The sequence below is a fragment of the Buceros rhinoceros genome, unplaced genomic scaffold (genome assembly GCF_000710305.1).
Source record: "Buceros rhinoceros silvestris isolate BGI_N320 unplaced genomic scaffold, ASM71030v1 scaffold3937, whole genome shotgun sequence".
NCBI classification, from domain to species: domain Eukaryota; kingdom Metazoa; phylum Chordata; class Aves; order Bucerotiformes; family Bucerotidae; genus Buceros; species Buceros rhinoceros.
Genome location: NW_010422626.1, coordinates 38653 through 59234, shown reverse-complemented (window position 1 = coordinate 59234; position 20582 = coordinate 38653). Strand labels below are relative to the sequence as shown.

The following is a 20582-nucleotide window of genomic DNA, read 5'->3' as shown; positions in this document are numbered from 1 at the left end:
GTTTTAGGTTTTGGGGGGGGTGGGGATTTAGCAAATAAGCTTCCAAATGCAGATACAAATGTTCTAGCAGTGTTTCTAAGATTTCTCCAATGCAGCAAGCATTTGTAAACCTATCTTGAAAAGTTTTGTGGGGCCAAGATAGCACGAATTCAGAATTATGTTTTTCCTTCCACAAACCAGGATGGAACGATGAGAACCTGTCTTTGTTGTATCCCCAATAGATCATTCTTCAGTGATTCTATTTGAAGAAATTTAAGAACTTAAAAAAAAGGTACACGTGCACTGAAACACTGGACGTATGAGCAGGAACGCCTTAGCTTAGACAGGAATTTTTCTTCTGATTCTCTCGCAGCAGTTGTATCCGACATGACAGAAGCCAGTTAAGTAAGGGTGATGCCTTCACGCAGTACATCTCAGGTCACAAAAGGACTCGTGTCAGAGTCCACGATGCTGTTACTGAATTGAGTCCCGTTGTTGGTATTAAGGGCAGGCAAGGCTTTTATGTCCTCCTCAGAAGGTAATTTCAAAGAGCATTGTGTTTGGCTTGTTATATACTCCAGCACTGGAAAGACTGAGACAATAGAAAGAATACCAAAGCGTAACTTTTCTTCTTTCAGCTCCTGGCAAGGCTGCCCTTTTGGTCTTTGCTGTGACCTTTAGATGATGCATCTTATCTTGTACAAAGTACAGGAAAGTACAAAGTGCTTTCTCCAGATAGTTCCTGAGAATTATTTCAGAACTCTTTATTTACCTCGATGCATGTAACTCTTGACTCTGCTTTTTCTTGAGCTTTCTTTTTTTTTCTTCATTTTAATGTTTTTCTTCCCCCTCCTCAGACTTTTTTGGCTCAATTCTAGTTAAGTTTTCTATTAATCTGTACAGTGTTCCAACCAAGTCTTGAAGGGTGTGAAATAGATAAAACAAATCCATATAAATTCACCATTGGAAGAAATATGAGATTCAGCTGCAATACAGTATCACTCTAGTGGTGGGTTTGTTTTGTATTTCTATACTAGTCACTCTAGTGGTGGGTGCCTTCATTCAGAGTAATAGAAAGATCAGTGATGTGCACATAGCAGTCAGACCAGTTAATGTTACTACTACCAGTTGATTATCCAGAAAGTATTAAACAAAACATACAAAAATATATAATGGACAGGTTTTCTCAGTAGTTAAGTTTTGTCTTTAACTTTTTTATTTTTTAGAATTTATTTTTTAAACGAATTTGAACTTTGAGAATTTTAAAAGGTGTAAATAGAAGAAAAAACATATACTTCTGCATTGTTTTTCTGTTTAATTTTGTTTTGACAAGCTGATAGGTAAACTTTAATATTTAAAGACCATACTTATTGCAAGACAGATTAGGGGAAGGAAAGAGAAGCCTTAAACGTTTTCTGTGGTTTTGGTGTGGCCCCACAGGACTGTAAGCTCTGTAAGGGTGTATCTCTATTTGAGATAAGAATTTTGTGGAAAATTCTTGATACCGTCTACCTTGATACAGCATTTTGATACCTTCTCAGAGGTATTTGCACAAGGAGCCTAGGCACATGCTCATTTTGCGTTTTTAATTAAAAAAAAAAAAAACCACAAGGATTGTATCTGCTTCATTGACTTGCAATCCCAAGTATTAAATTTCAGTGTGAGCAACTAACGTGCCTTTGAAGTACCCTGTTTAGAAGTCTTTCCTTCCTTTTCCATCATTGCTCCAGAGATGTGTGCTGTAATTCATGCTGCCACGTAAGTAACCTCTTAGCACATGTAAGACCTCACAACGTACTGCCTTTTTTCCTGAGTGTCAGATTCTGCAGAATCGAAATGTTGTTATCCATCAGAGCTTTATATGAACTGAATATCATTGACAAACACGAGGCTTATATTTCGGCTGCTGGTGTTAGGAAATTAGAGTAACAAAATTCAGTGTTAGGTCTTACAGAAGGGAAAGGTGATATTTATTTACAGTGATTAAGCCAAATGATTTTCACCTACTCTCATTTTCTCATAAGTTTGATGCACTCATACTCACAGGTACCAAGATATGTGCAAGTTGTCTGGACTCAGAGAAAAAGGGACACTGCTCTCCAGTCCTCTTCCCCTATTTAGGGTTCATGAGTGATGATGATAAGCTAGTTTTTGGACATATCTTCCACGCCTTTAGGGTTTTTTCTGTGCCTCAGACTATTTCTGGTTTTAGCCTCCATAGATCTTAGACCACATTTTTGTGTCTTGTCTGTTCCTCATTTAAAGGTATGCTTAAAATGCGCGTATGTGGTGTGTTTCCTTCTTGGGCTAGGGGAAGGGGAATGTTGTATATAATATCATAAGGATGGCAACAAGGTTGCAGTATGTTAGGATGTGGGTCTGTGTCATTTCAGCTGGGGTTTGATTCATCAGAGTGCAAGTCTTTTGATCTCAATATAAACAGCAGTTTCACTGCTGGAGAATGATGTTCTGGGGACGGTGCCTTGTGACATACAGACTGTCCTTTTCTCTCATTGTTCTGCTGCTTCCGCTGGTGCTCACAAAGACAGGTGTTTCCATTCAAACCCGTCAGTGTTCCTGTTACAAACATCTAAAAGGTAATCGGTAAAGTAACTTGCCCGTCAATTTGTGGTTTTGTCAGGAAGGATATGACCACTGCTTCCACGTTCTTGGAGAGATGAGTAGAGTCTCATAGTGTAATATTAATCTATAGTCACGTCTTTGTAATGTTTACATTTTTATGCGTGTAAATTTCCATGTGCATTCAATGCATTTTATGTAGCACTTGAAGAAACACTCTAGTGGCAGATGACCTTCTTTCTTTTCCTGCCTGCCTCATGAAACAGTAGCAGCCAGGACTGGGAGCCACAGCAGGCAGGGCTGCTCCATCCCATCGTTTCTTTCCATTTGAATGCCATAAAACTCAGTCCTGAAAACTGCATGGTGAATAGCTTACTGGTCACTTCTAAATCTCCACACTTTCCAGAGGAAATACTTGGTAATGCATGACTGCTGTGTAGCATAAAGGGAGTTTGTTATACTCAGGAGGCGGAAAATGATGCCATGTGTAGGCTAAATGTTTGCGTTTAAGCTTGTAATGTGCAGGTATTGTTACAGCGTGAGTGGCATGACAGACAGCTTTTTAATAGGTTCAGCTCAGGATTTGTCAGCTCACTGGGGCTTTTGCGAGAAGGCAGAGCTATAATACCCACAGGAATGTTGACAGATTCAATTTTTACTTACTGCCTAAGGTGAAGGTCCAGTGTGAACAAGTGATTTGCTATACTTTGACCTTGGGGTTTCAGTTTCTGCAAGACTGAAGGGAAAGTACCTGGTAAGAAGCATATTCTAACCTCTTGCATTAACCTGCAGTTCACTTTGTTAGCTTTGGTGCGAGGTTGGTTTGATCTAAGTATCAGAACTTTGAATTTAGATTCTTTTCAAAATAGTGACAGTGCTTTCTAGCGAAGCCAGATATAATGACTAGAATTTGAACTAAAAGCAAGAGATTTCAGAATTATGGAAATTAATCTGTACTGAAGAATTTTTTTAATTAAAATATGTTGAGAAAATTTAATTCTAATTCGCATTTGCAAACAGGTTAGGCGAGAATACCAACTAGAACAGCAATAACAAAGAGAATGCCAGTCTGCACGTTATTGCCAAGTCAGGACATGCCACTCACGATTGCATGTTTCTGCAAATTGTGTATTCTTCCTTTCTGCTTTTCAATACTGAGAACAAATTACTGCATTTCGTCGGTTTCCAACATCTCTTGCAAGTAATGTTACTGAAGGGAAACTCAGATCGCTCTGGCTTCACATCTCTCTTCCTGCACTCGGGCTAGCTGTGGAGTTGCTTGTGTTGGTTACATGAGAAAGCTGTGTCAATTCAAGTAAAATTTGGGTTTAGACTATATATGTGGCTTTCCATGTGCAAGAAAATAAGCAGAGGTATCTGTTCTATGTTAGCCTTCTGCGTGTATCGCACCTAAGTGATATGTGAGCACATGAACAAGTTACTGTAAAGTAAGCTAGTGTGTGAATTTACCGTGCGTGAGCTGAGCGTAACAGCAGACACTGAAATGACCATCGCTGGATGCTAGCGTGATGAACATTTAGACTGCGGTCCACTCTGCAGTGCTTTGTTCCCGTCTCCTTACCAAAACCAAGCCCCTTCAGACAGATTTGCAAGTGGACTAAGTTAAAAGCCCAATGAGGGGTATCCGTCACCATATTTCCAAAGACTCTCCAGCAACGTGACATCAGTCAACGTATTTGTATTTAATACACTAAATTTAATTGCTGTCTTTCATGTACAAAGTGATGACTATCCACAAAAGACAAGCAAGAGAATACACAGGTGTTTAGCCTGCCTTGTTACACACAGCACCTCAGCACCTTTTGGTGATGTTCTCACTTTCATGCAGATCCCTGCTTCCGTTACTACAGAGAAAGTAGAAGCGCAACCAAGGTGACTGATCGGGAGAAGTTTATATCCTCTGTTTCCCAGTTGTTGGTGCTGTGGACTAGCCTTTAAATAAAAGCAAATGCTTTTGTGGATGTGTGTATTTCCATTTCTTCAAATGGTCTTTCATTTTCAACAATAAATGCTTAAATTAAACCAAATCAATTTTAAAATACTATTTAGAGAAGGCTTCTGTGGATTTAATTTATTTGGATTAGATTTACATTTCCATTAAAATGGTGCAATTTTTGCATGTAGGAAAAGCAATAAAAATAATTTTAAATTACTTTCGTTGTATCAGTGCAAATACTGGGTGAATATTCCTAAATTTTTATGCCTGCCTGTACAGCTAAGTTTTAGGTTAATGCTCTTGGGCTGAGCTTGGTAATTAACTGAGGTGCTTCATTTAAACTCTTGCAGGTAATAGACAAACCATGAGTAATACACCACAGTTATTTTCATTTGTGATACGACATTGTATCAAATGCGAGGCACCATCTGTCTGTATTTATCAGTAAAGGAAAACCAAAAACAAATTTGACCTAAATGTTTGTAATGCATTTTGCTGAAGATGTTGAGAAAGCCACTCTAGCCAGCAGGCTCCAAGACCCGGGAATTCCTCTTTCCCAGCTATCGAAGCCCAGCCAGGTACAGATCTCTCCATCCCAGTTTGATGGATGTGGCTGCTGCTGTTCGCATTTGAAGGTTTGGCTAGTAGCAAGACTGAGGGTGTACCCTAGAGACGTGCACGTGTACGTTAAGACAAGACTAATGCAGCTGCCCACACACACTGTCACTGGCAGTACCGCCTTTGTAGCACCCGCAGGTAGTGCTGCCACAATCCGTAATAAAACATACGTACAGGTAGCCAGGTGGTGTTCACCGTCAAATAGATGCACGCACTCGTTCACCCTTCACACCCTCACACTCATGCATCCTTCAAATACTAGCAAAGGCTCTCAGTCTACCTAATACCCATGCTTGAACCCTAGACTCCTTAAGCAGCCATCTGCTCAGAGCCTGGGTGTTTTCAGACGCGGGTCTCCTACTCACCAGCTCATCTAGCCTGAAGCTTGCTAATGAATTCCACATACGCATGCGCTCAGGATTAATTCACTGGGAAAAACAAACGCACATGGGTGTTTCCAGTTGCAGGCACAAAAACCTCGGGACCTGATGCCCACTGTCTTTCATCCAGCCACTACCATTCAGACCTTCGAGCCCCTGTGACCTGCAGCCCCTTTCTCCAGTTGCTGGCACCTAGACCTGTGGGCTCTGCAACCCATACCCTCTTCTCCAGCTGCTGATGTTAATACCTTGCAGCACTCACACATAGGATAATGAGTGAGATTACATGCAAAAAAATAACGGATTCACTAAGAAGGAAAGGCAGAGTGTCCTGGTAGCGTGCAGGGCTCAGACAGACATGCCCACAGGCCTTTTAAGCTACCCCTTCTCCCTTTTTCCCTTGATCATTCCTCCCCAATCCACCCTGCTCCTTCCCTTTCTCTCCAAATAGCCCATAGTAAGTTTCATCTAATGACACAGGTCCTTTCTGCTGTCCCATAAATACATTTTGCATAGTCCCGCACGTACCCTCAAGTATCTCTCATAACGCTTATGATAATCATGTTTCCCCCTTCTGGTCAGTAACAAAGTTCAGGTTGTCTCTCCAAGGTGCTTGAGTAGTTCCTTTAATGGCCCATCAATCAGTAGCTGAAGAGTTCTGGTCTGTGGCGTTATCTCTTACCACCTGCTTGTTAACGTCTGTGTGTTTACCAATTTCCTTGTCATTTGTTATTCCTTTTATACTGAATGCTCCTTACCTGGATAACTTGATGAAGAAGGTGCTCTCACATTCTGCATATCTTCACATATGAGAATGCTGATACTGCGAATAATCAGCATGTCAGCTGAAGGACACTGTGCTGGCAGTGCAAGCTATATAGGAAGAGTGGCACGCTTTAATGCAAACTTTCAAAGGTGCTAGGAAGATTGATAAATAAATCACTATTCAGATTTCTCTTATTGGAACTTTCATTGTTAAGATTAAGCAAGAAACCCTTTCAGTCTTTACATCTGCTTCTGGGAGATGAAAACCCTTGCAGATTGCAAGGTGAAGTGAATAATACTGAAGAATGAAGTGATCTTTGAAAAGATTAAAGAAATATTGCAGATAAATATTTCAGGTAAAAATATAATTGTAGCATAAATTAACAGGTTGATAGTCTAGTTATGGGCAGTGAGAAAGATGTACTGTTGGAAAATTCTTGTATTTGCCAGCTGAAGCTGCTAGTGTTCTCCTTTAAATAGGAAAGCACTTTGCGTTTTCTCCTCCTCTGCCCTTACATTGTTTGTTTATTTACTAGATGTCTTGTAACATACTCTGTGTTCTATTTAGTACTCTATGTACTACATACTCTAGACAACACTAAGAAACCAGCGACACCAAGAGTCACGAAAAATGAAATTGTGAAATGTAAGTCAAGTGCTGGCAAAACATCCATAACCTGAAAGGAAATGAAAGGAATTGTGTCAAGTAAGGCCCGTATTTGCCAAACAGTACTTTACAAAACTCTTCAGATAATTACCTTCAATTTGGACTTGTGGATAACAGTTTCTAAGGCTTTAATTCTTGGGTGGTTTTTTCGTCTTTGGCATAAGGAAAAGATTTTCTCTCTCTTAAATGTGCAGAAATGGTGCAGGATTACAATAACTAACTTCATCTATTGTAGAAGTAGTTGTGGAAGTAGTTCTCACAGTGACTTCATCTTTGCACATTGATTTAGCAAGTACATTTCTTTTTTGATTTGGGGTTGGAATGTCAGTTACAGAGCTGGAGATACGTGATCCGTGTGATGGTTAGTTTGAAGATTGATGCAAGCATTTTTGTGGTGCATTTTTTTAGTTTCAGATCTGCTTTCAATTGAGTATGTTGTGAACAAATAAAAATACAACACGATATCTAGACTTCCAGCAGTAGGCATGCATGTACCGGTTGCAGTTGACGAGGAGGGGGTGGTTCTCTGCTGTTTAATTCTTTGTGCTGTCTCGGTGGATGTCCTTAATTTTTCTCTCCAAAATGTTCTGTCTTGTTCTGAATTTGAGAACGTGCATGTGTTTTGAATAGAAAATAATCTCTGTAATCTCTGCTGGGGAATTCCCCGTACCCTTTTGCTTTACAACCATGTACAAATGTAATTAACTGTGTTCCCAGAAACGGCTGCAGTCAAATTTGTTTATTCATTAGAAGCCCATAGCAAGTTAACCTGTTAAAACTTTGTTTTAATGAAATAAAGCAGAGCCATGTGTTACAGGGAATATGCTTTTGTAAGTCTACAAGGTTGAGGCATTTTGCTGGTCTGTTGAGCAAGATGCTGACAAAGCTAAACAAATAAAAGCTTTGTTTAGTGTGTTAAAGATTCTGGTGTTATTGGAAGGTTAAACATGTATATGAATTATGCATTTGAAAAGGAGTGGCTATAAATAATTCCTGAAGAAAGGATTTGGATATGGTGTAACTGGGTTTTGAAAGTGCTTGCGTACATTGCCGTGGAAAGAGATGAATATTTTATTTTGCTGTACCACCAAACTGTACTTTCAGAGCGTGATCTTGGTGGGAAGTGCATCAATATCTAGAATTTGAAATCTGTCCTACAACAGGTTTAACAATCATTTTCTTCACTGTGAAATCAGTAAATTAGTCTGTTCTAAGAGTCCACATGTCTTGGTACTGATACTCTTGAGTTTAAGTTGTTGACTTTGAAGACAGCTAACTTAAAATGATAGGGGAGTAAAAGGGTATCTTTTGACTCGTGCTCTCTAAGGTTTTAAAGTCTGAGCTCCTGTGGAATCTCGTTAATTCTTTAAAAATTGGTTTTTGTACTAGTATCTCTATATACCTAAACTGTATTTTTGAACTATTCTTGGCTGCTTCATTTCTTTTCAAAGGGAAGCCTGTCAAAGTCCAATTACAAACTTGTTATGGCCTTATTACAGGTACTTGTTTTTATTTTATTCCTTCTGTTAGCATCACTTGTTGGAGGCTGTGCACCTGGCTGTTTATATTGATGTTGTTTTCTAGACCACTAACAGATTTGGATGACACACAGCAGTCCGCTTCTTTTCATTCTGTCTTCGGTATGTGGGACTTCATATTCTGAGTTATGTGTGGAGATTTACCTTCTGAGAGGGCTTGTATTTTTATTCAGGGGATGTTTGAATGTATCTTCCTGATGGGTTCTTTCAATTGTGAAGTTCCACTGGGTGCTGCACTGCCCTGTAGCAGCAAGGTGACAATACCATCTTGTCTTGGAGATCTATGTGAAACATAGCTGATCTTCGATTGCAGATCGTGCTGTAGCACTTTTTGACCTATATGGTTAAAAATGAGAGGGATGGTGTTGAATGCAGCCCAAATGCAGCATGTGGTAGCTCAGATTCAAGCCATTGAGCATGGATTGACTAATTCTTGGAATCAGCACAATTTCGTAGCACCTATAGTGTGACCAAAACTTCAGCTCGCTGTGTGTGCAATTTCAAACATCTGTCAGAAGAAGAAAAATAAGAGCTACTTAGACACAACTCAAGGAGAAAAGAAACATGGAGAGCAGCCTGGGTATATATTGCATGTGGTCTTATCCATAAGTACATAAAAAACAGGGAGTGTCTTTTGTTACTTCTTGGAATCTCTTTTGAGTGTCAGCATTATTGTGTGTTATATACACACACGTATATATATAAGTATGTAAACTGTTATGGTCTTGATAAAACTTGGAGGGAGAGGGCGAAGTTGTTGGCAGTGGTTTTGCCAGCTAATTTTGCATAGATGGATGTTGGGCTGGATTTAATTTAATGCAGGTTTTCTTTCTCCAGGTTTTAATCTGTAGGTTTTAATCTGTAAGAGGAGAGTTGAGATCTTATAGGATGACTAATCATCATCATGGCTTGGCTTCGCGGACGAAGGTTTGGGAAGGGCTTTCCCCACGCTTACTGCAAGCGCGCTGATGGCTGAAAAGGCCAGTGCAGGATAGGCAAGTCTGGTTGCAAAGAGCACAGCGGAAGGTCTCCTTGGGTGGTACAGTCAAGGCACGGTTCTTTCTGCACTGTCTCTTCTCCTCGAGACTGATTCTACGTGTGCTCTCAAAGGAGGCAGCAGCGTTATGTATGGTGTGTCTCCGGATCTCCCGATTGGAGGCCAGGGTGGACCACTGATGGTGGTCAATATGGCCAAGGCTGAGGTGTTGTTTTTGGGGGTCCTTATATCTCCTCTTTGTGGCTCTTCTCTTGCGGCAGCCGGTGGCGAGTTCACTGTAGAGCACAATCTCAGGGAGGCGGTGATCCGCCATCCTGGAGACGTGCCCTGCCCAGCGCAGCTGCGTTTTCAGCAGCATGGCCTCAATGCTGGTGACCTCTGCCTGTTCAAGGACAGCAACGTTAGTCAGGTGGTCAGTCCAGTGGATGTTTAGGATTGTCCGGAGGCAGTGCTGATGGAAGCGTTCGAGGAGCCGCAGGCGGTGGCGGTAGATGACCCAAAGTGAATAAACAACAGGTTGTAATGATCTTAAGAGCTTGACAATTTCCCTGTGTAGAAACTCTTACTCAAAAGGGACTCTCTGAGCTGTGAGCACATACATACAGGAGTATTGTGTGTAGCAGATGATGTTACCATCCCTTAGCTGGTTTTAGAGTCAGCTTGTCAAGTAAATACTAGTCATCAGAGGTAAACATGTTTGTGACTTCCTTGTAGTCCACTGCAAATTCCAGCAGCTTACTTAAAGCTGCCAGCACAGGTGGGATTTATGGTGACTCCAACTTTGGCAGAGGGGCAGGTGTGCTTCATTTGGTGGCTCTGTTGGTGAGTGTAATAATCTGGAAAAGATAACTTTGGGTGATAAAAGCCACCTTACTTTAAGGTAAAAGCACCAATGTAAGGGTTTAATGAGTTTAATTTTCTCATGTGGTCTTGATGTATTTCGTTGATTGGTCCTTCATTTGTGAACATGCCTTCTGAGAGATGACCTAAGTCTTCCCACAATTATAAATAATAGCTGGAATGTTTTGATGTTTCAGGGAGGTTTGAATACAAACAGGAAAATATTTGTTCCAGCTGTGAATTCCTGACTGTGAAAGGAGAGCTTGTGGTAAGATACCAGATTAGGATACTCCTTTGACGTTTCAGACTCAAAAACTACATTCGCTTGGAAGGCGTATTTTGGTTCCTAAATATATGAATTAGATGAACTAGTTGTAGTTGCTGCTCTGTTTTGAGTTACTTCTCTTGTCTTTGCACACTTTCATTGTGCAAGTTGGAGAATTTTAGTATTTAGTTTGATCACTACAGTTCTAGGAAGGCATTTTCCTTAATTTTATTATACGAGAAACTGGTAGCACTTAAAATTAGGATTGCTTAACATTTCCCATTAAGTGATTGTGTTTTCAGTTTCTCGTAGCTGCCAAACTTTAACTCTTCCAACTGGAATGCTCTGTCTGCCTCAAGCTGGTTTGTGGGGTTTTTTAAGCAGCTTTGACAAAAATGCTTCAGCCATTTCTAAATGAAGCCAGAGGTGGAATGTGATTCTATCCAGATTAAAGTTTATATTTTGTAAGCATACAGCTAAGCAACTGAAGCACCAATGCTTTGAGTATTAAATACTGTGGGAATTACTTGTTGCAGGACTGCTTGAAGAGAAAACCATCCGTATTTTTCCAAGCCTTTGAAAAATAGTCACATCTACTTTTTCCATATGGAGTATTTAGAGTTCAGCTGCCATGTTCTCTAGAGCTGTGCGTGCTGGGCAGACATGGTCACACATGCCCAGATTGGGAGAAGCCGAGCTAGGATTTCTTGATGCTTGAATCTGCTGTGGCACCAGACAATAGAAAGGGAAGCAATGTCTGTTCAGCGATCTCCTAACTTAGAAATGCTTGTCTGTGCAACCTTAACTGTTCTTTTAATGTAGTTCTGTTATGTGACAACCTGCATGTTTTCAGAAAAATTCTCATGCTGGTAACATGTTCCTTAGTGATAAATTATTCATAACTGACTAAAAATTGCTCCTTTTATCAGGGCTGCCTCTGCTGCAGTTAATTTACAAATGTTCTCACTTCTAAGCCACCCACTATGGCTTATGGCATCCTTAGGTTGAATTTCCACTGTGATTTGCGGCAGCTGCCATTTCCAGGGCCTCAGCTTTCTGGATTAAAGGATTAGAAGGGGAGCTTGCACCTATTTAGAGCAGCTGAGGGCACTAAGCCCAACTACGTGAAGTAAAGATTGAACTGAAATTTAATCAGAGCCACTCTTGAAGACAAACAGAAAAGCAATTCTTTAAAAGTTTCCTACACAGAGAAAGAGGGTTCCCGCAGTGTAAGGCCAGTGGGTACCCAGAAAAACTAATGGTTGATGGGTTGTGTGGGTTTCTTAACGAAGGATAATATTAGCTTAATCACTTCACTACTCCCTCCTGGTCACTTAACTTTTCCCCTCTTGAACTCCTTCCATGACACATTACAATAGTGCTTTGTCAAAGATACGGTGTTGGTGATCCTTAAGGAAAATCAACCTCCCTTTCTACTGCTGTGCTCTTTTGTTGCCCAGTAGCCCACACTACTACTCTTCTGGTTGAAATGCATCGGTGGTTTGCTTATCTTTGTGTTTCCAGCCTATTGGGTATAATACTGTAGGTAGGTATTATTTTCTTTACTTTAGAGTAATAACTAACAATTCTAGCTCTAACACCTGAGTTTCTTTTACATATTGCTAAATTTCTAATTCTTTTCTTGGTTGTTTTTCTAGCCATCTGTCCTTAAAAATACTGTATTGGTGTTGTAGTGCAAATTCGTGAATTAAAAATACTACTGGCATAGTTAATCCTCATCTCTGCCTGCTTGTGCTTATGTACTGCTAGAATGTTATTGCACACACTACTGCTCTCCAGCATGGCACGCCAAACATACTTCTGCTCAGCTTTTTTTTTTCCGTCTATTTAATTCTGTGTGCACTAAATGATGCGTGAGGTTTATGGATGCAAGGGAGCGACGGACGGACGTGTCCTGAGGTCAGGAAGGGGCAGTGCCTCACTCCCCACCTGCTCGTTGGTAACATGAAGTCTCACCCTCAGGTGTTGTGGCTGCAGCACCAGTTCTGTCATGATGTGCTGCTTTTAGAACAATGCCTGACTTCTTTCTTTATTCCTGCTCCTTGCCAAGAAATGACAATTGAACAATTAAGGCGCAAAGCAGAGAGGGTTTAGCAAATCATGAACTGTTTTTAATTTGCCTCATTAAGCTGCTGTTAACTACTTAAAGCCATCTGCTTAAAAATAATTTACACATCTTAAGTTTGCTCTAGAGAGCAGGTAGACCTTCATTAGAGCAGGTTTTGTTACTAATGTTATCTTTTAGGGGGTTTTCAGTTGTGGAAAATGTTTTATTGCTCACTGAACCAAACTTGCCCTGTAAACAAAAGGAAAGGGCACATGTGTGTAACTTGCTGTCTGCTGCCATAACCCTGTTCTTGGGAACCACTGCAGTTCATTTAGACAGGCCTTGCTGTCGAGGAAGTTATTTACAGCCATTTAGTATATCTGGCTATGAGACAAGAGAATGAGCTCTGTGAATGCCTAGAATCCTTATTACCTACTACCACCCCCAAAAAAACTAGTCCTGGAGAGGAAGAACAGCCAGACCTGTCACAGTGCCTCAGCTGTAACTGAGGAGGGGAACCCTGCTGCCTACACCCTGAAGAGCTAGCTGAGGAGAAACAAGTTTATTTTGTCTCCCCAGATTTGTAAAGACACAATTTCACTGACAGAGAGCAAAGCACCAGGGAGCCAGAGCCCTCCCTCCTAACTCAAGGATGCAAGCCCTCCCTCAGCTCAAGCTGAGACTCGCTGTAGTTTCAGTTCGAGCGCGTGTGCGCTCCTCTCTGACCTGCTGTGTGGTTCTGTGCTTTGCTGGGAAGTAATTGCCCTGGTTCTCGTCAGAGGAGACTGTGGCAGCAGTGAGCTAATGGACTGCTGATACAAATAAAATCATTTGGAGTGAAGCTAGCTTCAGAAATATTAGTTATTGAGGTAGGAGAATTTGAAAGAAGGTCCTCTAAGTCTGTGGAAAAGAGGTGGGATGTGATTTTTGAAATATTAGCTGAGACACAATATTTGACTAAATACAAATCTTCTTTTATCAATAAATAAAATAAAATTATTAAATAAATGAAAATATTGTTAAGAAATTGGAGTTTTTTTCAATTGGATGCTGTGTATTAGGAAAAATGCCAGTATTTAACAGGTTGTAAATCTTCTGATGTATCTGAGCAAAAACGTTGCTGTGAACTGTAAATATTACTGTCTTTCTATTAAGGTTTTATTTGGCTCTTTCTAGCAAGAGGAAGCCTACAAGCAGACTGACTGCACAGGTTCGCACACAATGTGCTTTCAAGCGTGAAACAAACGAGAAAAAATACAGGGGTTTTTGTAATTGCTTTTGGTTGCAATAGTTGAAATTCTTTGCAATGGCAGCTACTGTGTCTTTTAGTTTAAAATAAGACTTCCCAAGGAATCCTTTACTGGAATCCTTTTATGTTTGCCCAGTCATCTGGGCCTACATTTGAAGAAATGGGGAATGAAGAAAGTATCTTAATTTGTCTTGATTGGAAGGAATGAATGTTCTAAAAGTGTCTGCGTGTAATTGAACAGAATATGTGGCTTCTGCCATATTTTATATGCCCTCATACTTCTGTTCTTTTTGCTATATTTGTCTTAATGTGGAAAGAATTTTACTTCAGGATTTCACTGTGAAACACTTTTTCAGAGAAAAAAGCTTTAATTGACATAGAGCTAATTAGGTAATTCCTGTAGATCAAATATGTGAAAAATTAAATACATTTTTAAATTGGAAAAACACCTAAACATTTTAAATATAATACCTTCACAGCTGTTTACTGAAGAGTAACCAATATCAAGACACTGTTGTAAATTCAGTTATTCAAATCATGAGTTGTTCCTTTTTAGTAATCTGGATTAACATGGAAGGGTAGGGCTGATTAAAAAACTTAAAAATATTTTTGTGCAGAAGATTTTTATGAGCAAAACATTATGAGTTGAGCTGAGCTAAATCTCTGAATACATCTGAGCTGTTGGTCAAATGGCAAGAGAGAGTGATAACCACCATGGACCTTCTAATGATAAGTTTGGGCAGGGAGCTTTGCTTACAAGAGAGGATGATGTGTGATGACCCAAATCTGTAGGTTTCACCAGTTATATATTTGCTAAGCAATCCTGAAAAATATTTCTTTAGAATTTCTGCCCTAGGTGAGAGCATGATGTCAAAGTCTTGCCATCTGTCACAAAAAGCGTTTTAATTTTCAGTCATTTCTAGTTATAGCCCTTACACAAAATGCACCAAATTCTGCTTCTGACACTAGCATAAGACCTGAAGATCTTGCCAGGGTGCAGTTAATGCAGCTGTAGAAGTCCGAAAACTTGCCATGCTTAAACCTCAGCTCAGCTGCAGCAGTGGCCTCTTTTTGACTTCCACCCTCTTTCAGCTGATTTTTTGCAGTTGGAGAGGGGTCAGGGAAATCTCAGTGCATTCAGCTCTCTTGAAATAATGCTTCCCTTCTCTGTGAAAGATAATCTGTCTGTGATGTTTTATCATGTTTTATCAAAAAAACCCCTTTGCTGCCGCTGAAGAGAAGGAACAGAATCTATAGGTCTACCTCTGGTCCAGCTGTGCGAGGTATCAGCTGGGGAGCGGAGGATCCCGTTATTTAATGAGAGAGGACCTTGAAAACTTCTAGTAGTTGAGAGCTGGAGTGATGTATGTGAAATGGGAATAAAGAACACCCTGCTGCTGGGAGCTGCAATGCCCTCAGAAGCCCTTAGCCTTACCATGTCTGCTCCTCGCTCGCTGAGTGGGAGGAGGATCCGTATCTGAGAGGCTTGCACAGCTCTCTTCTCTGAACACTTGAATAAGGTGCAAAAAAGGCTGTTTAGGGGATGGCTCTGAGTCCTGTGTGTCCTGATGCTACTGGTTCCTGTGTTCCTTGTACTTTTATCTAAGATGAGAAGCAATGTGGAGGAGGAGAAAAGCTGCTGACAGGAGAGAAAGACAGTTCTCTCTCAAATGATTGCCTGAAGAAGTAGACATGAAATGCGCCATGTTTCTGAAAATTGACTTTGGAAACTCACCTGGGACATAGATTTTTCTGTTTAGAAAATAAAACTTTTCCACTCATCTTGCTGCTCCTTTCCTGCCCTCAACCCAGCTGGAGCTGCTGCAAGATGAATCCTGCTGAGGGCTTGGCAACCTTGTCCTGGTTGGGGACTGCGTGCTTCTGTGAAAGAAATCTGGCAGAGGAGCAGCATTAACTCCAGTGACAGAGCTGAGCTGGGCAGGAGGCAGCAGCTTAACAGAAGTAGTTTTGAACTGTATCTTTTGTGAAGACAGTCCCTGAACAGGATTGACATGAGTTGTAACTTCGAAGTTTTGGGATGGTTTGTTTATTTTTCTCTGAAAACCACAGACCCTTTGTTCTTGTGCCTACTTGAGAACGCAGTTGTGCAGAAGTAATTTCTAGCCCTTGCGTTTGTGGAAGAAAGTGATTCATGACCTGAATGCCCTCTAACAGCTCAGAGCTAGAAAGCTTATGAAAACTTTTAAGTTTGGATTAAATCACTGAGTAGCTCAGTGTGAGAAGGCTGTTTTGGAGGTACCGAGACATTAGAGAAGGACATGTAATTTGCACCAAATTTGTAACCTGAAACCAAACGGGAAAGCTACAGCTTTCCAGTTGCTCCTTTCTTTGTTTAGAAATCCATTGGCAAGTAGCAGCAGAGTCAAGAGGCAGCTAGAAGAGTTAGGATAGAAGCATCTAGCAGCTCTAACCTCCTACTCACATCTTCAGAGACAACCAGACATGCTGGAGCAGGATGATGCTCAGAGGAAAAAGGAACAGGAGAGCTCCAACCTCTCTTTTACACCTTTATCCTAGAAAGACTGTGAATACTACCACTTTCTTGAGGTACTTTGGAAAAGGAAGTATCATACCTTTTCTTTTTTCACCCAGTAAAGGAAACTTGCATGCCTACAACAGCCGTGCTTAGGGCAGAGAGTTTCTGGCACTGTGACAAAGTTGGTGTTAAATGTTTCCTTCACCCAGCTTTCAGCACGCTGACTGTTCCGGTGCCAGCGTTCTGGGAGCTGTAACGGTGGGGGAGAAAAGGTTATGTGCTGTTCTGCTCGGAGTCGGTTATTAAATCTCATAGAGTGTACTCCTTTTTGAATGAAGGGTGTACTGAGGGGGTGCTCGCTGTGGTTGGAACAGGAGGAGCTCTGAGACTGAGTCACATCATCAGTAGGCTTTTGTGGGGATGTATAATTCGCCCAAAGAGAAGCTTAGGTAGTTCTCATGTGGACTGTCAGCACAGAATAGCGATGACTCTACCTGTGAAAGGCAAACTCTGCAAGAAAAAAAAAAAGGGTGACCAAAAAAATCTACGTGTTAGGAGGTCCAGTTTCTGTGGTGGTGGATTCTAACAGTCAAGCAGCCTTACCCTGTAGCACATGGCATGGCTCTGCGTGGCTCTCAGGCGCAGTGGAACAGATCAGGGCTTGTGTTCTACACTGCAAAGGCAATTTGCCTCCCTTTTGACTGAAATATAATTTAAATAAGAACATTTACTTTGAGAAATTTGTTAGTGTGCTAAGTGACTACCTTGCTGGAAGTAAAAACCTGCTCGAAAGATCGGATTCTGTGTGCTTCATGGCAGTTCACAGCCAGCCACATGACCTGGTTGCATCTGGATACAGATTTTTGTGGGGTTTTATATGTACTTTTTCACATATATATTAAAAAATTTAAAAGCCCTCAAATTCTAGCAGCAAAACAATTAGGTTCTGTGGAATGAAGTAAAAACAGAGGTTTGGTTACATTTTTGGTATGAGGGATGGCCTGTGCAGAATGACGAATAGTGCCCACACGCAGCAGGTTCCGTGCCTATGAAGTAGGTTTGGAGGGGATAGCGGATGCAGTACAGTTTTCTCCTGCTTAACAGGCTTAAAATGTCAATAATTCTACAACAGCAGATCTTAAAAGTGTAAGTTTATGTTTTTAATAAATTTAAGATGCTATTATATAATAATGTCGATCTTTTTTTTTTTCTTTCTCTTTCTCTCCTACAGATCATACATCCGTGGGTGGGCTGGGAGACAGTTTTTATGAATATTTATTGAAAGCCTGGCTTATGTCAGACAAGACGGACGCGGAGGCAAGAAAAATGTACGACGATGCAATTGAGGTGATTATAATTCATTGAGTTTTCCAGTACAGTGGAACTGAAAAACCACCTTTAAAAATTAAAAAATAACCAAAAAAAGCCCAAAAAACAAAACCCCAAAAAAACCCTCCATAGGATTTGTTTTGATTATGTAAGTTTTAAGAACTCAAGTGATGAATAATACCAGCTTTCACTCTGAGTAGTTTGAAAAGTATTATTGTGGAATACATGCGATGCAGATTATTGTGCTAAAAATAATCCGCTCATCCAAAATGATATAATATAAAAGTCCAAGCTATAGTTTATCGGAAAGAGATGTAACAACCCTAAGATGTGCACGGAACAACCAAGCCGTTTTTCTTCAGTGTTCAGAATCATTCTAGGAGTTGAAGTCCTGACTTTTTTTATTCTTTAAATTATTTTCTAAAACGTTTAGATGCTATGTTCCGTGTTTATCTTGTAAAACGTGCTTCATACCTACTCGTTGCTCTGTGGTTCAAGTATGCCCAAGCCCAGCAGTCCGGCAGGATGGTTCAGTGGGATTAGGGCTGGGGGCCTTTTTGAGATGGCTCTGAGCTTTGTGCTGCCCTGATCTTACTTTTTCAGTTTTCCCATACACAGGTATCTTATTTCATCAGGCTCGCTTGTGCCCATACGTGCCAACATGCCTATGATAAAGTGAAGTTATTTCTGAAGCTTTTTTCCAGAGTACTTTCCAGTGTCTTCATATGGAGAGAAGAACATAATGGTTCTTCTAATATGTCGTTGCTTGATTTCGTCTCAGTATTCTCCTCTTCATCCAGCCAAGAGCTGTGTCTGCGCTCTTGACCTTTGCCTCTCACTGTCATCCAGTTTCCAGTTGTTTTTACTCTCAAGTTGGTTATAGTCTCCTTGATATACTGCTTTCCTGCTACTGTGATTTACGTTCCTGATTCCTCAATGTGTGACCTTGTACTTACCTCTATTAAAACACAATTGTTCAGGCAAACCCCATTTTGTCATCTGTCCTGAATGATTTTACAGGACTGACATTTCCTTTATCACTATCTGTAGCTCCATCAATTTTTGTGCCACCCGCAGATTTTTTTAGCATTTGTTTCTTGCAGATCATTGGTAGAAATGATGCCTAGTGTTGAACAGAAGTGTCTTTGCAGAATCTTCATGAGATGAGGATGTTTCACAATGTTTAGTTTTACTTTGAACTGTTCTAGCAAGCCAGCTTTTAATCCATTCCACATGTGCTGCCTTGAATTTGTTTAGGACTAATGTTTTGTACAATACCAATTTCTGAAATTCCTAATATTCCTAATATCAGTATGCACTTGTCAAACGTTTATTTTTGAAACTACATCATTCATTTTATGATGTTTATTGTTCTATTAACCTTTTAAAATATTGTTAAAGTATCAGCTATTTCCCAGTCCTTTTGAACTTCCTTAGCTTTCCAGGGTTTGTTAAAGTCAATGTTAGTAGCTCAGAACATGAGGTGACTATGTCTAATAGTTTAAAGTACAGTTTACTGAGCACTGAGCTCTTAAAAATGTTTAGCTGTTGATGTTTAACATCCATTGTGGTTACTGTTGAAATATTTTATTCTGATTCCAAAACTGTGAGCACTTTAAAATTAGAGGAAATAAACTTTCCCTTTCATCCTATTCACTGTAAGCCCAGTCTTGCAAACATGTTTTATGGGCAAATCTCTGTCTCTGAATGGAGACACAGCAAAGCAAATTTGGGACCAGATGAGAACACACTGTGGACAGGAAGGAGAAAGAGCTGAGCTGCTCCCACTTCATGTGTGATATGACCTGCAGTGCAAGCATCAGCTAGTTTCCTCTTCAGCTTTCTCTCAGCTAAACCCACCCATGTATAATTGAATCTGCTTGAACTGTACTTACTTATGCATTGTGGAAGATACTTCTGGGTCAGGTTTGTGTTTATTCCCATGTCCTACTTGACTTTGAAAGACATGGGCAAAGAGTCAGGGAGTAGGATTTGTTTTACATAATTACAATTCAAATTTTTTTTTTAATTTTAAAATATTTTTAAAAGCCCATTCCCTACCATCCTTTTGTTGTTGCTCATAACAGATGCCTTCCTCCATAACTGACACTTCTTAATCTTTGTTTTTCAAAACTTGCAGCAAAAGATCCTTGAGTCATTTATGCAAGAGAAAGAAAGGGGAAGGGTGTAAAATACATTTTTCCCACTCATAGCATGGAGTTGGAAATTTTCTCAGCACCCACCAGTCTAAAAGAAGGTCTCTTCGTTTGTTCAGCCACACTTTACTCCCGTAGCTTATTATAGGGGTAAGAGTGGAAGACAGACAGCCTTAGTCTCACCATCAAGTCTTGCAGCAGGCAGTGTTAATCCCATTCCTTGGAGATATTAAGAGAAAGAAAGATGACAGCATCTGTTCTTCAGATGTCATAATTGCCAGTCCATGGCATCTTAAGACTTACCCAGGTCACCACATACTTCACGAGAGTACAAAGAAGTTCTGTACCTGTGACCTCTCCATGCTGTGTAACATTATTGCAGTCTTCCACTGTCAGGGATGCTTCATTTCAGTGTCCTGGTGTGTAGGTTCACAGCTCCGATAAAAGCTGGATTGTGAAACTTGCTGAGAATTTTTTATGATAATTGTTGAGGATGGACCTCTTAACTTTGCCTTCAACATTGTCATGCGGACCCCCCAGCTAGTCTTATTTAAAGAGTCTTTTCTCCTTCTCACATGAGCCGGAGGATAGGGAAGTTTCCTTTTCATCTTTTGCCTCGAGTAATCTATTCTGTTAGGCTCACAAATGTGCTCTTCGCTCTTTCTTGTTGCACAGCATTACATAGCTAAAAGAAGGG

The 20582-nt window shown here is 40.4% G+C and overlaps 1 protein-coding gene across 1 annotated transcript in view; it reads left to right on the top strand.

Moving 5' to 3' along the window:
- The window catches only part of MAN1A2 (mannosidase, alpha, class 1A, member 2), a 70332-nt gene that overhangs the window by 28302 nt on the left and 21448 nt on the right, over positions 1 to 20582 (top strand). The window contains exon 6 of the mRNA XM_010140092.1: positions 17632 to 17747. Coding sequence (XP_010138394.1) covers positions 17632 to 17747 — 116 coding nt within the window. The remainder of the gene's footprint in view (positions 1 to 17631; positions 17748 to 20582) is intronic.